Source organism: Muntiacus reevesi, chromosome 1 (genome assembly GCF_963930625.1).
Source record: "Muntiacus reevesi chromosome 1, mMunRee1.1, whole genome shotgun sequence".
NCBI classification, from domain to species: domain Eukaryota; kingdom Metazoa; phylum Chordata; class Mammalia; order Artiodactyla; family Cervidae; genus Muntiacus; species Muntiacus reevesi.
Genome location: NC_089249.1, coordinates 161284733 through 161299759, shown reverse-complemented (window position 1 = coordinate 161299759; position 15027 = coordinate 161284733). Strand labels below are relative to the sequence as shown.

Below are 15027 nucleotides of genomic sequence, written 5' to 3'. Positions count from 1 at the left end.
ACCACATGACATGTGTCTCCAGGAGACGCATCTGCCTGCTGCGTGGTCACCGAGAGTGACCCGGAGCTGGAGGTGGAGTACCGCGAGAGCCGTGAACCGGAACTGGGGCCTGCTGGGCTGGACTCCGCCTCGCTGTCAGACGCAGACACCGTGAACCCCGATGAAGACTCCTTCAGTATCCTGGGGGGCGACTCCCCCACGGGGCCTGAGAGCCTGGCGCATGACCTGCCACCACTCTTCCTGCACCTCACGTGCTCCGTGCGGCTGCGTGGCCAGCACAGCTCAGTGCCTGTGTGCAGCCTGCCCACCTGCCTGGGTGAGTCTAGGGGTCCCCATCCCCAGGGGAGGGCCACAGGACCTGGTCCAGCCTGCATGCCTGTCTGGGGGTGGGGGGAGCCTCTGGGTGTAACTCTTTAGCCCTGGACACTTGGAATCTGTGCTTGTCCCAGGGCTCCAGTGACCCCTGACCTCCCCCCTCTCCCAGGCCAGGTGCTTTCTAGCCTGGAGGGCCCCCCCATCGGAGGCCGAGTTCCTCTGCGGGACCTCAGTGTCACTCTGGACGTCTTTGTGCTGACCTTGCCCCTGGAAGTGGAGCTCCCCCCGACCTCAGATCCTCAGCACCACCGGTGTGGCAGCAAGTTTGGCGGGGGATCTGGGGCCTCGTTAGAGTAGGGGAACCATTAAGGAATTTAGAGACGCCTGGGGACTAAGGGTACCTTAAGGATTCCAAGAAAGGATTGCTGAGGAGGCCTTGGGAGGATGATGGGTGCTGACCTTTGACCTTTGCTCCTTCCTGCTCAGGTCAACATCTGAGAGCAGTGCGTCCTTCCCACGGTCCCCAGGGCAGCCATCTGATGATGGGCTGGGGCCTCCACTGCCGCCTCCAGGGGAAGACAGGTACTTCCTTACCTCCCTCTTAGGCATCCTTGCTCCCTATTGGTTTTGTCCTCTGGAAACTAGTAAGTAAACCTTTCTTCCAATTAGGCACCCAGGACTGTCTAATTTGGCCACACCCCACAGACTGGCTGTTGAGACCACCATGAGTGAGGTGAGGGCCTTCCCTCCCCCAGCCTAAGTAACCTCCCCTCAGCACTGTAATTGACACCCTTTCCATCAGATGGTGACGTAAGACACCCCCTTTATTCTGGGGTTCAGGGAGGCCTCTCCCAGGCTGTGAGGCAGAGTCTCTCCTGGTGTCTTCTGACTGAGGAGTGTGGTGATGCCCCAGTCGGCGTGGGGGGTGTCCCTCACCACTCCCTGCATCGCTCTCCGACTGTAGATCCGCTGGCTGCTGGAGGATGAGATGGTGGGGGCGCTGCGAAGAGGGGGCATCCCCCAGAGCCCAGCCCTGCACCGCGCAGCCGCCCACATCCACAGCTCCCCCGGACGCTCCACCTGCCTGCGCCAAACGCTGCCGCTGAGTTTTGTGTTTGGGCCAGAGCGTTCTCTCACACAGTTTAAGGAGGTATGCTGCCCTCGAGGCGCTCCCTGGTCACCCTGGGGCCTGTCCCCCAGGCTCCACAGACGAAACCGGAAGGCCCTCTCTCGGTTGGAGCCCACCTCCTCACCCTGTGGCCTGCCCCTGACCCCATGCCTGGCGGCCCAGCTCACCCTTACCCCTGGGCCTGGTGAGCCTTGGGCAAGCCCCTGAGCCTTCTCATAACTCCCAGCGGGGATGCTAGTGTGTGCTTCACCGGCTACTTGTGAGGGGTCTGATGAGGAAGTATGAGGCCCACCAGTAAGGAGGGCTGCTCCCGGCTAACCTCTGCCCTTGGCTCCTGCTCCCTAGGAGTTCCGCCACCTCCACCTCCCTGGTCATGTTCTTCTTGAGGACCCTGACAGTGGCTTCTTCTTTGTGGCAGTGGGCCAACAGCCAGGTGGGTCCCACGGGGAGCCCCCTTCCCCGGCCTGGGCTTGGCACAGCCAGGAGGACAAGGCTGAAGGCCTCGAAGGGGAGGTGAGTCTTGCCTGGGCAGACCTGTGAAAGGAGCGGGTGGTGGTGGAAGTGTGGGGCTGTGCTCCAGCTTGACCTCCTGACCCTCAGGTCCTGACAACCAGCCCCCAAGCCCCTGGCTCCCCAGAGGATCCTCAGAGCCCCCTGCTCATCAGTCTGCCCAACCTACCCCAGGGAGGTAAGAGATGACTTGCATCTCCCTGGCCCTGCACCCTCAGCAGGATCCAGAAAGCATCCTCAGCAGGATCCAGAGAGGCTCCAGGCCTTCCCTTCTCTTCCCAGGGACCCAGCCTGGGCCCAGCCGGGGACTCAGTCTCATGTCCAGTCAGGGCAGTGTGGACTCGGACCACCTAGGTAAGTTGGGGCAGAGCAGGGAAGACCAAGCTAATGGGAAGTGGACTCAGGGCTGCATAGTGAAAGGTCTGGGCAGGTCTATCAGTAGGGACTAACCCAGAGGGGCCCACCAAGCTGATGCACTTGGGGCTCACGTGAGCCTCAGGGTAAGGCTGAACTTGAGCATGTTTGACACAGGTTATGATGGTGGCAGCAGTGGCTCAGACAGTGAGGGTCCCAGTGAGACCCCAGGTGAGAAGCCCCCCTTCACGTTGCGGACCCCTCCTGGGCCAGCACCTCCACAACCTTCCCTCATCGGCCTCCCTGGACCCTGCCTGCCTGATTTCTGGCTCATCGTCCGGGTGCTGCAGGACCGTGTGGAAGTGTATGCACATGCGAGGTAAGGAGAAGCTGGGCCCTGCACCCTGACTCCGATGTTAGCATTTCCCTGGTCCCACAACTCCCTTCTTCAGTGTTGTTAGAAGGCTAGACTTGGGACTGAGGTTTTAGGTAGGGATCTGACTTGTGCTCTGAGGCTGGGGGCTCCTGACCGCTTCCCACATGTTGTAACAAAGCATGTCACTCTGCTCTTCTAATGGAGTTGAAAAGCTGATGAGGATTTTGGCTCCTAGCCAAACATTAAGAGAATCTGTAGTACACAGCAGCCCAGGAGCTATAGGTATATAAAAATAAGGGATAATAGGTAATATTTAACAAGTACTTGCTCTGTGGCAGGCACTGTGCTATGTTTGTTACATGGATCACTCATTTGATCTGTAACATACCTGTGAAGTATTATTATCCTTGTGGTCCGAATGAAGAAACTCCAGCACACATAGGTTATATTACACTTGCTCAAGGTCCCGGTTAGTAAGCAGCAACGCCATACTTAGGCATCTTGTTCAGTGCTGCTCTAATCATGGGGGTGGGCATGTTAAGAGAAGGGAGGACCACCATTCTGACAAAGAAGATCGGAGGATAAAGAAGAGGTGAATTGCATGATGGAACCTCAGGTGGTACCTACATGGAGGCTGGTGAGGCAAGCCTACAGCCCAGGCTTCCAGAATTGCTGTTGAGAATTCCATGTTTCCTAGTTCCCTTCATGTTTACTTGCCCTTGTCCAGTCCTCCTTCCTTTCCATGGTTCCTCTTGGTCCCTCCTCCCATGACACCCTCCCCTCTCTCCCTCCCCACTGCAATTCTGTGTTTGATGCATCCTCCCCAGGAGCCTGATTCGGGAGGATGGGGGGCCAGGCACCGAGTGTCGCCACCTGCAGCAGCTCCTGGTGAGGCGAGTTGGGGAGATCTGCAGGGAGGTCAACCAGGTAAGGGGCAACCGGGGCAGGCCTCTCCAGGCATGGGATGCAGCCCAGATGACGAAGGAGTTTCCAGGAACTTGACTTTCAAAGGCTGTTGATCCAACTTGGACGTTTTCTCTGACCCTTAGTTACTGGGATGCTATTACTCCCCAGTGTCCTTACAACCTGAGGAGCTCTCCCAACCCACCCCCAGAGTGGGTTACTCTCTCATTCCCTTCCAGTGACTGTGAGATGCTCCCTCTCATTGCACTCAGCTAGCATTAGGGATAAGATAATGAAGTAAGACAGAGGGAAGCTTATGTCAAGTGGGGAGAGATGGATATGAAACAACTAAAACACACAAATTATTTCCGCTGCAATTGTGAAGGCTTCTATAGAGGAAAAGCAGAGACTGTGAGAGCACTTAACAGGGATCTGACCATCTGCAGTGTCAGGGAAAGCTGGGAAGAAGAGATTTTTAAGCTGAGATCTGAAGGGCAGTAAATAGATTCTGGCAAAGAGGAGAGACAGATGTTCCTCACTGGCTTCAGCACTCAGCGCCTGGAGCCCAGTGACTGTCAGACACCATCTCTGAGCTCCCAGTAATTACTGATGCTCTTTTTGACCTCCAACCCCCCAGTGATAATGGGCATTCTCTCTAGCCTTTGATCACCCCTCTCCACCACCACCAGTAGTGTATGCGGGAATATTTCAGTTCCCCAAGAGCTGATTCCTTCTTCTCTCAGCGGCTGCTTCTTCAGGACCTGCACGACAGTCATGTGTGCAACTCTCTTCTGGTGGCTGAGAGTGAAGAAGATCTGTGGCGTAGCGAGACCCCCTTCCACTCCCGTCAGCGAGTACCACTGCCCAGCGATGGTGAGTCCCACTCAGGAGCCTTCCTTACCAAAGACTGCTGAAGCTGGGAGTGGACCAAATAACTCGCCATTACTTGGTCCTCAGTGCCAGGTAACACAGTGAGAACAAGGAGAAGAGGACAGAAAACGATCACCGGGTTTGGCTGCCACGGGGTCATCAGTGACTTTAGTGAAAGTGCTTTCAGTGGAGACAGGAGTAGGAAACCAGAGGAAGCGGAAACATGAAAGGATATTGGGCTGGAGGAGCCGGGAGTCACTCCTCTTTCAAGTCATCTGGCAGTGAAGGGAGAAGCAAATAGATCCAGCAGAAACTAAAGGAAGGTGGGAGGCAAGGCAGGAATTTAAAATAAGGTAGAGACTTGAGCATGTTTCTGTTGCATGGGAAAGAGCCAGCAGAGGGGGAGCTGTTGAAGAGTACAGGAGAGAAGGGACACAGAACAGCCGCTTCTGTGACCTGTCTTCCTAAGGGCATGCTTTACCTGGCCCTGCCTTGTTTTCTGAAATCACCGTTTCTCCCCTGCAGGATGATAGCCGAGGCCGAGGAAAGGGGCAGGGGATGGTGGACAAGTAGGCCAGCTCACAGGCGAGAACACCAGAGGGGGTGGAGCCTGAGGGCCAGTAGGATTTGCCCTCTGATTGGCTGTCCCTCCAGACAGGCAGGCATAGAAACCTTTGGGGTTTCTGAGATGTCTGGTCACAGTTAGGAAACACACGATCATCTACTTGAGATGGTAATCAAAATCTCCACACTTCTGCTCCCTTCTCGTATTCCTCATGACCTCTCACCCCAGCTCACAGAAAAAAGCCAGATTGTGCCATTCCTTTGCCATTCTCCCTCAGCTCTAAAAGTAACGTCAGATCACTCCTTATCTTTAACATGCTCGGCAAGTCTGTAGACAAACGTTCCTAACAGCTACAGGAGAGTGCGTCTCTCAGCACGTCCTGGGATGTGTTCCATATCAAAGCAGAATCCCTGTTACTGATGGACTTCCCAGGGTCTAGAAGACATCTTCTGCAAATTGAATATGAGCTGGGACTGCCAAGCACTTCTTCACAGTGGCTCCCAGCAGCCCAGGGTGTGAGACTAGTCAGAGCCCAGACCCAGCCCTTCCTCATTTTAGTCTTTCCATATGGTTTTGCTGAAACCCTTAGCAACCAGCATTCCATTCCAGACTCTGCAGCCCCCTGGGTGTCCTGTACACTGCTCCCATCTTAGAGCAGCTTCTCTGGGAAACCAGATTGCCACCTTGACCTACTGGAAGTTTCCTCATCAACCTGGAAACCAGAAAGGGGTCGGTCAAGGCCTTGGGCTGTAGCCACAGGCTCTTGCAAAGAGCCACCCAACCCTTCGGGTTTTCTGGGCTAGCTGTCCTCCAGAGCAAAGGGCATAGTGTCCCCTCACTCTCCTATAGGGATATGTAAGCAGTCACACACATTCTGTTTTAATGGAGTATGTATTATTATTGCACTGCCCAATGAGTACATGAGTAGGATGTGTTCTGTATTGTATTCTGACAGGCTCAGAGTGTCCTGGCAGGATCCTCAGGATTATGCTTTGCCTTTCCTGACACCTCTTCTTAGCTCCTTCTCCATGTCTTCCTGAGATAGTTCTGAAAACCTCTGTGCTATGACCTATCTTCCTAAGAGCCTATTTTAATACCCAAAGCAACCATCTTTCCCCCTCCACAGAACGATCGGCCAGAGGAGTTGAGGGTTGAGGACAGGTAGGCCACTTCACAGGTGAGAAGTCTGAGGGCAGAGGTCTGTGTCTCATTTCTGATCCACTGTCTCCCGTCCCCCAGATTATGCTGCCGACGAGAGCTGTGGGCCCCGAGGGTACCTGGCCGCCACAATGCAGTTTGTCCCTGGCCATTTCTCCTGTGACGTCGTCTGGGGAACCGTGATTCGAGTCCACTCACGCCTCAAAATGGGACCCAGCATGGGCGTCTCTCGGGGTATGTGATTGGCATGGGAGGACAGGTGGAGTGTAGGGGGGTCTGGGGTTGGAGGGGGAATCTGGAGAAGAGAGTTTCCTAAACCCAGGTTCCCCCTACAGCCATCCAGGCCCTACGCTCTGTGCTTAATGCCTTCTCTGTTGTGAACCGGAAGAACATGTTTGTTTATCAGGAGCGAGCAACAAAAGCTGTGTACTATCTGCGGTATGTGGGTCCTGGGAAGCCGGGCCACAGCCTGGGGCAACGGAGGAGCTGTTGTCCAAAGCCCTCCCATGCCACTCTTTCCCAGGCTCCTGGAGACGTCCTGCAGTGAGCGGCCTTGGGACAGTGACGCCCTGCCCCCGTCCCTTGCTCTGTCCCGAAGCCAGGAGCCCATCTGTTCTGAGGAAGCCTCGGCATGTATCCCCCACTCCCTGATTCCCCCGTACTCCTGCAGACTTTGCTCCCTGGAGCCAGGCCCTGACCACAGTTGCCCTGCAGGGTCCTCGTTCTCCCCTGGACATGGTATCCAGCCGCAGTTCTGATGCTGCTCGTCCTGTGGGCCAAGTGGACAGACATATCCAGCTGCTGGTGCATGGCGTGGGGCAGGCAGGTGAGGGCTGTGGGGCAGGGGAGGGGAGGGATGCGGTTCCACAGTCCTCTCGGACTTCTCTTCTTACACTAGCTCTGGGCCTCCCTCGAGCAGGAGCTGGGTGGAAAGGATAGGCTCCTGGGATGTTGAAGGGTAGGACCTATAGCTGGCTAAAATGCAGCCACGTGTCTAAACTGGATGACCATGTGGATAGATGGTGGTCCCACTGGCCAGATACTGGGGCGGGTTTGGGATACATTGAGCCCAAGATATCCAGTAGGCAACTGGCTCATTTATTTATGACTCAATAAATGTATACTAGCATTGGGCTAAGACTGTTACATATGAGATAGATGCTATTATTATTCCCACTGTATTGAGGGAGGTACTGAGGCTTTGAGAGGTAAGACTCTCCTGTCACACGCTGAGTATCTTGGCAGAACTAGAACTTAGTGCTGGCTGCCTCTGGTGCACGGGAGCCTGTTTGAGTCTGCATTAAGGGATGAGATGAGGTGGCTGGATCTTCTGCCAGCGTCTCCACCTCCCCACCGTGTCCATGTCCAGGTCCTGAGATCACGGATGAGCTCGTGCGGGTTCTGCGTCGGCGCCTGGATGAGGCCACACTAGACGTCATCACAGTCATGCTCGTGCGGAACTGCAAGCTGACGCCAGCTGACGTGGAGGTCAGCTCCCTCCCAGGCTCCCTGCGTGACTCCACCGCAGCCGCCAGGACAGTCGCAGCCAGAACCTCTTTCTTCAGCTCTGACTCCCCTTCCTGCCCTCTCTGCAGTTCATCCAGCCCCCAGGGAGTCTGCCCTCAGAGGTGCTGCACCTGGCACTGCCGCCCTCCTGCCGGCCCTGGCTTCCCGCCCTGGCCTGGTACCTGCGGCAGAACCTGCTCATCTTCCTGCACTCCCCCAAGTACACGGACAGCAACAGCCGGAACCACTTCCAGGTGAGGCTGCACCCCCAGTCCACCCTTGCATGCCTGCTTGCTGAGTTAGATGTTTTCCACGGATGCCTCCCCGACCCGTGGACTTCTGTACACCCCAGCCCCTCCCCGGCGTTTATTACCTACCTGTGTCTTCCTTCGCTCCTGTGTGTACCTGTTCCCCACTCTCCTGTGGACACCTGTTCCCTGATGGCTTTTGTCCATTTGCCTGGTCTTAGCGCTCGGTGGCCCTTCTCTCCCCAGCATCCACTCCCACCACAGGGTGGCCTCCCCGACTTGGACATCTACTTGTACAACAAGCCTGGAGGACAGGGTACTGGGGGCAAAGGTACAGTGCAGCCCCTGGGCCCATGGCGCCACGGCGTGTAGGAAAGCCTGTTCCTGTCCTGCAGCTGGATTGGGTGGGGAGGGGCAGGGCCTGGAAGTCCCAGAGCTGAGCTTTTCTTTTGGATTTCTACCCAGGGGTTGCCTGCATCACTCTAGCTTTTGTGGATGAGGAGGGAGCCCCCATCTCACTGGCATCATGGCCCCCCTCTTCTCCGGGGCCCCCAGACCCACTGCAGGAGGAGGAGTTCGAGCAGCTGACTCAAGTCACTCGCTGCCCAGTCCTGCCGGACAGTTCTCCAGGTGGGGCAGCTTGGTCAGAGAAGGGGGTGTTCATTTAATGCTGTGGAAACCAGGGACACACTCAAGTAGCCCCCATTCTTTCTTCCAGCTCCAAGTGGGTCCCCACGCCTTCGATTAGATGTGTGGGAAAAGGGGAACATCAGCATTGTGCAGCTGGAGGAGAAGCTCCGAACAGCAGCTCGCCAGGCCCTGGCGGATGCCATCATGGAGCTCTGGCTGCTGCCAGCGCCACTGTGTACAGAGGATACATCCACAGGTACGTGGAGTCTGGAGAACCCCAGAGATCCAGGTGAGGTGGTGTTCCAAGTCAGGATGCCAGGAGAGTCTGGGGAGATATGGCAGAGGCTGCATCTAAAATACACATTCAACAGTTGTCCATCACCTTCTCTGCATCAGCAAGGTGATACACTTGATAGAAATGTATGTGTGCAATTGGTCACTCAGATTAGGGGTATGTGACCAGGAACTCCCTACACACACACACACGCACAACCAGGAACTCTGTACACACACACACACACACACACACACACAACCAGGAACTCCCTAAACACACACACACACACACCCTGCCATTCAGGAACAGGTGTAGTATGTAAATACATGTCTTTTTCTTACCAGTCTTGGGGCTGGCTGGGTTGCAGGAACAGGTAGAGTAAGTAAATGGCATGTCTGTCTCTTACCAGTCTTGGGGCTGGCTGGGTTGTCTGAAATGGGGGTTGATGGTCAGTGATAGGAGTCTGTAATGCCTGGTGCCCACAGGAAGTCTCAGGAGTGGGTCACTGGATTCCAAGAGCCCTGCAGGCCGAGCCAGCACCTTTCCCCCCAGCCCTGGCCCTGGCGAACCTGTGACTCCCCCCAGCAAAGCTGGACGGCGTAGCTTCTGGGACATGCTGGTAATGGGAGAAAGGGAGGTGGTGAAGTTGATCTCTGCCTTCTTGCCTGCCTCCTGTCTCCCCTCTCTATTCCCTGGAGGCCCTGCCCCAGAGCTCCTGTTATATGAAATTACTCTGTCCCTTAGACAGGAGTGTACAGAGTCTGGCATGTTCTCACATACAGATAGCCTCAGCTTAAGTGTTTTCATTTCCTCTTTCCTTGTCAGATCCTTACAGCCTGCAAGATTTCAGCAGGCCTGTTACTAGTGAGGCCACTGAGAATCCGGAAAGTTGAGTAGCCTGCTCAAGGCTGCTTGGTCAGCCTCCAGTTCTTCTGGGCTCTTATAACTAGTCTTGGATGCCTCCATCCTCCACCACATTCCCCTTCCCAGTAGCCCCTCCTCATTCACTGCATTGCCCCCAGAGTAAAACAGAATGTGGGGACTTGGGTTCCCCCAAAACAACTGACGACATTGTCCTGGATCGGCCAGAAGACACTCGGGGCCGGAGGCGTCACAAAACGGAAAGCGTTCGGACTCCAGGTGGAACTGAGCGGGCAGCGGGCCCAGAGTCTGGGGCCCAGAGACAAAGGTATGTGTGTTATCATGGAAAGTGTGCTGTGGAGTCACAGGGGCTGTTGAGAGCATGTGAACATACAGGTCTTGTGTGTGGGTGCGAGGCTGTTTCTCCTGCTGCGTCTTCAGACGGAGGACCACACAGCTGGAAGAGGGCGAGGCGGGCACCCTGCAGCCTGTGTTTGCTCGTGTCGCTCAGCGCTGGATGGAGTTCATGGCTCAGATTGGTGAGACCCCTCTCCTGCCCCCAAGCCTGTGGCCCAGCCCCCAGCCCCGAGCCCCACCACGACCTCTGTGCCCGGAATCCAGGATGCGCCTCGGTGTCCAGGAGCTCCACTCACATGGTGTCCCGCTTCCTCCTCCCATCCGTGCTGTCTGAGTTCACCACTCTGGTCACCTCAATGGCTGGCGACACCAGTGTCCGCATCTTTGAGCAGCATTTGTGAGTTTGGGGTCTCATGGAAGCTGAGGTGGGAGAGGCGATGGCCAGGGGATGGGGCCATGGATGGTCTGCTTTCTGTCCATCCCTCTCTCCCACTAGGACTCCTGAGCCAGAGCTCTTCAGTCCTTGTTCCCTTGGACAGCTGGGCCCACCGCCCCGCCCGGCAGCTGAGCGGCACCTGCTGCTTCTGGGCAGGAACTTCTCACAGTGGAGGAGACCCACCCAGCAGGGTGAGGCCACAGCCTGCAGTGGGGGTGGGGGTCTCAGAGGGACTGATCCTGTAACCTCTGACCCTGTGGGGGGCAGTGAGGGATTGAGAGGGATCAGTCCCAAGACCTTCATTTTGCCCCTTGACCCCATAGCTGCCAAAGCCATGCAGCGCTTTGAGCCGGGAGGTGACGGGAGCGTGGGGCGAAATGCTCCCCGGCAGAGGTTCCTGCTGCTGGAGGTTATAGACAAAAAGGTAGGCATGGGGCCAGGGGCTGGGTGGTAGGAGGGGCTCTGTGATCCCACTGACGCTGAGCCTTGATTTCCAGCTCCAGCTGCTGACCTACAACTGGGCTCCAGACCTGGGGGCGGCCCTGGGCCGAGCTCTGGTTCGCCTCGTGCAGTGGCAGAATGCGCGCGCCCATCTCATCTTCTGCCTCCTCAGCCAGAAGCTGGGGCTCTTCCACCACTACGGCCAGTTGGACTTCCCAGTGCGGGACGAAAAGGTGCCTGCCATCTGGGCCCCTCCTCTCCTGAGCGGTCAGCTAAAGGAAGCTGCCGTCCAGAAACAGGAGAGGGGACAGGCTGAGAGCAGGGGTCATAGGAGGGCGAGTCAGGGAGGCAGCCACGGGGTGGGAGAGGAGGTCTGAGGGCAGGGGTCCCAGACCCCTTGTGAGGCTTCGTCTCTCTCAGGAGCCAAACCCATTCCTGCTGCCGACCGTGGAAGCAGAGACCCTCATCCGGAGTGCAAGTCCCCCCTTGAGCCGTGAGCAGGGCCGGCTGAGTGGGTCCTCGCGGGGCGGGGGCCCCCTTCCCCTGGACACATTCCCCTTCGATGAGGCCCTGAGGGATATCACGGCCGCCCGCCCCACCTCCTCCCTCGGCCCTGTGCCCAGACCACCTGATCCCGTCACCTACCATGGACAACAATTCCTGGAGATCAAGATGGCAGAGCGCAGAGGTAAGCATGCTGGGTCGGGCAGCAGGCAGGGCCAGCTGTGGAGTCTGGCAGGAAGAGGGGCGGTTGCTCCTGGGGTGTGCTCCTAAAAGTCTCCAACCCCTAGAGCTGGAGCGCCAGATGAAGATGGAGAACCTGTTTGTCACATGGCAGCAGCGCTCCGCCCCAGCCAGCATGCCCATCAGTGTGAGCGCCCCACTCGCGTCCTCCGGGACCATCCTGTGACTCTGCCCTGGCCACCGGCCCAGTGCTCACTGTCCATTTCCCCAGGCCGGGGAGCTGGAGACCCTGAAACAGTCATCCCGCCTGGTGCATTACTGTGCAACGGCCCTGCTCTTCGACCCTGCAGCCTGGCTGCATGGGCCTCCAGAGACCTCGGGGCCCCCAGAGGGACAGGTGAGGCTCCAGACTCTGGATTTCTCTGGGGGACCCCCGTTTCTTAACCCCTGAGAGGGTGGCTGCCGGAGGGTAGAGTCTCTCTCAACCTCCACCCCAACAGCGGCGCCATCGCCCTGAGTCAGCCTCAGGAAGCCGAGAATCCCCCGCCAGCTGCGACTCCTCAGATGGGCCTCCGCTGGGTGCCCGGGAGGAGCCTTGGTTGAAGGAGCTGAGCTTGGCCTTCCTGCAGCAGTACGTGCAGTATCTACAGAGCATGGGCTTTGTGCTGGTGCCGCTGCGGCCCCCCTCTCCTGCCCGCAGGTGAGCCCCTCTTGTCTCCCTGCTCTCCTCTCCTCCTCCATGGCAGGTGAGGCCTGACACTCCCTTCCCCTTGGGTCCTGCTTGGGTAATGAGGGCCATGTGCACATTCAGCTCACCAGGCCCACACTGTGACACAGTTCATTTCACATATCCAGATATGTGAGTTTGTTTTCTCTCTCCTCTCTGTTTTCAGTTTGATGCCTTTTCAGAGTAGTAAATGTAAGTCATGCTTTCTTACTCAAGATGCCCCCTAGGCCCAGAAAGCCATTTCCCACCTCCTTAGTTTCTGTAACCAGCTCTCCATCTCCCCAGCCTCCCACTCTCTCCCAGACCTTAGGAAGAGGACAGGCCTGCACCTCCAGGATGTTTCATTCGGTTGCCCCTCTCATTTCTCTGGGATAGACCCCAGGAGGAACTCTGCTCATTGCCCTCCACAGCCAGCTCCCAGCAGTAGGGATTTCTCTGGCGTTCACATCCTTCCCATTCAGTTATGTTCTTCCCAGAAGTCAGAATTCCCTTTTAAGACCAAAAACACTTAAGGTTAAATATATGTTTCTAGAGGAAAATTTTAAATTAAGTCTTCCTCCCTCTCAAGTCGCTCCAGTCAATAGGCTTGGTCCCTATTTCCTTGAGGGTTAACTGGGACATTTCTTCTTGCCAAAGGTTTTGACCCCCGCCCACCCCCAGCAACAGCTCCAGCAGTTTGTAGTCCTGAGTATGATGAGTGGGTCTCATTGGCTCTTTCTATATTGTCCTCATTCACAGTACTTCTCTTTATCCCCTTTGTCTCTGAGTTGAGAAGGGAAGAACAATAGGCTTTAGATCACTGAAACTGACCTTTCCTGCTCAAAAGAGAACCCCTTTTCCCTCTCAGAGGAACCATCCTTACCAGGGCATCAAGCGTCCACTTGAGCTTTCCCCGTGAAGTCTCAAGATGGACATCACCCACTCCCCTCCCATCCTCCCCTGCTCCCCCCAACAAGCAGGTACTGCCATATCCCACAGGGGGCTCCCTTTAGTCACAGCAGCCTCGGCGGCCCCACCCTCATCCTCTTGCTGGAAGAGAGGGACCTGTCTCCACCTCCCCTTAGAGCAGCACATGCTGTGGAGAGAGCCCCGCCCCACAGTCTAGCCCCGGACTCCACACTCAGCCTTCCCACTGACCCAGCATGGGACCCAAGTAGGTTCTTCCCTCCTCTGGGCCTGTCTCCTCGCCTCCACAGTGACACCATGTGAACTGGTTCTGGGTCTGATAGCAGGGACCCTTCACCCCACAGGCCTGCCTCACCCCCTTGTCCCTCTTCCTTTTCTGCAGCACCAGTCGGCTTCGGGCTATGGCTATCCTTGGAACAGAAGGACGGGGGTCCTTTTCCTGCCCGAAAACCAAGGCTGAAGGGAGCCCCAAGGTAAACACCTCATCATGTGCCTTCCCCAGCAGTGAAATCAGCAATGCCTCAGACACCAGCATCACTGAGCCTGAATTATTTGCCCAAGGCCTAAAGTCAGGGGCCCTGGATAATGACTGAGGTCATTGATCCCAGCCTGACACCGTTAAAGCCACTGGCCCAGGGGCCTGCTTCCCCAGTGAGCCCCCATCCTTGCCCCTAAACCCCAGTCTTTCTCCTTTCTACAGAGCACAGGCTCTTCAGTCACCACATACCACCTGCAGCGGGCACTGCCTGGGGGCATCATCCTCATGGAGCTGGCTTTTCAGGTAAACAGGCGGAGCACCGCGTGAGGAGAGCCAGGCCTTCCTGTCTCTTGCCCTCCTGACCTCGTCTTCATCCTCTCTCCAGGGCTGTTATTTCTGTGTTAAACAGTTTGCTCTGGAATGTTCCCGAATCCCCATGGGGCAGGCTGTCAACTCTCAGGTAAGTGGTGAGGACAGAGGGCTGTGGGGTCTAAGTGTAGCCCCAGCAATGATCTGCTGCTGTGGGTGGCCGGGTCATTCCAGTGCCATGATTGGCCCAGCTACTAGTCACACTGCAGTAGTCCAGTGCCGTATTCAGGCATGGCACTGGGGCAGAAGGCAGTGCAGCAGAAGGCAGTCTGGCCTTGTAGTCATTCTGGCACTGACCATAGATGGCTGGACAGTGAGGACATTTGAGCTGAATGGGTGATGTGACATATGGGTGGGCCAGTGCCAGTCCTGGCTTAGAGCTGGGGACAGCCTGGCACTGTTCATATAGTCACTAGAATGTGGACTAGAGTCTCCACCCATACAGTATACCCCCACACTTACTTTTATTTCTATCCCTGATTGCCTGAAGGCAGGGCCTCTGTACCCCACGAGGGCTGAGCACTCAGGAGGGCTCAGAATGAATGAATGAGTCAGGACCGAGTGTGGTCAGGGACCTGAAGCCCTCCAGCCTTGCGTGAGTCTGGCCCCTTTGGGTTGTCAGGCTTGTTGTGCAAGGGTCTCTGCCTTCCTTGTACCTCGAGTTTCTAAGAGATCAGTGTTTGACTGGGCACAGGCTGTCACCCTCCAGGACAGACGGCATACACTCCTCCCAAATCCGGACAGCTTCAGATCCAGCTCATAGGTGGTGGGCTCTGACTCAGGTGTGGATGCCTGGTCTAGTCATCACAGGAGAGTGAGATCCAGGAAAGCTTGGTGACTTCAGTGTAGGAACCTGCCTGGGCCAGGGCACAGCAGGGAGATTGGACGGGCAGGTACTCTTCCACACTTTGCTGTAGTATTGGCTGG

At 56.6% G+C, this 15027-nt stretch overlaps 1 protein-coding gene across 1 annotated transcript in view; it reads left to right on the top strand.

Moving 5' to 3' along the window:
• The window catches only part of SZT2 (SZT2 subunit of KICSTOR complex), a 53398-nt gene that overhangs the window by 31691 nt on the left and 6680 nt on the right, over window positions 1-15027 (top strand). Inside the window, exons 32-65 of the mRNA XM_065914757.1 lie at window positions 23-316; window positions 485-626; window positions 802-897; window positions 985-1048; window positions 1280-1465; window positions 1790-1957; window positions 2045-2132; window positions 2237-2308; window positions 2486-2687; window positions 3512-3611; window positions 4331-4460; window positions 6262-6414; window positions 6516-6618; window positions 6704-6809; window positions 6895-7006; window positions 7550-7668; window positions 7776-7940; window positions 8181-8265; window positions 8400-8564; window positions 8653-8820; window positions 9327-9460; window positions 9864-10030; window positions 10144-10241; window positions 10324-10456; window positions 10556-10686; window positions 10819-10919; window positions 10993-11169; window positions 11357-11624; window positions 11728-11807; window positions 11892-12017; window positions 12121-12320; window positions 13636-13726; window positions 13954-14034; window positions 14117-14191. Of these exons, the coding sequence (XP_065770829.1) occupies window positions 23-316; window positions 485-626; window positions 802-897; window positions 985-1048; window positions 1280-1465; window positions 1790-1957; window positions 2045-2132; window positions 2237-2308; window positions 2486-2687; window positions 3512-3611; window positions 4331-4460; window positions 6262-6414; window positions 6516-6618; window positions 6704-6809; window positions 6895-7006; window positions 7550-7668; window positions 7776-7940; window positions 8181-8265; window positions 8400-8564; window positions 8653-8820; window positions 9327-9460; window positions 9864-10030; window positions 10144-10241; window positions 10324-10456; window positions 10556-10686; window positions 10819-10919; window positions 10993-11169; window positions 11357-11624; window positions 11728-11807; window positions 11892-12017; window positions 12121-12320; window positions 13636-13726; window positions 13954-14034; window positions 14117-14191 (4580 nt within the window). The remainder of the gene's footprint in view (window positions 1-22; window positions 317-484; window positions 627-801; window positions 898-984; window positions 1049-1279; window positions 1466-1789; window positions 1958-2044; window positions 2133-2236; window positions 2309-2485; window positions 2688-3511; window positions 3612-4330; window positions 4461-6261; window positions 6415-6515; window positions 6619-6703; window positions 6810-6894; window positions 7007-7549; window positions 7669-7775; window positions 7941-8180; window positions 8266-8399; window positions 8565-8652; window positions 8821-9326; window positions 9461-9863; window positions 10031-10143; window positions 10242-10323; window positions 10457-10555; window positions 10687-10818; window positions 10920-10992; window positions 11170-11356; window positions 11625-11727; window positions 11808-11891; window positions 12018-12120; window positions 12321-13635; window positions 13727-13953; window positions 14035-14116; window positions 14192-15027) is intronic.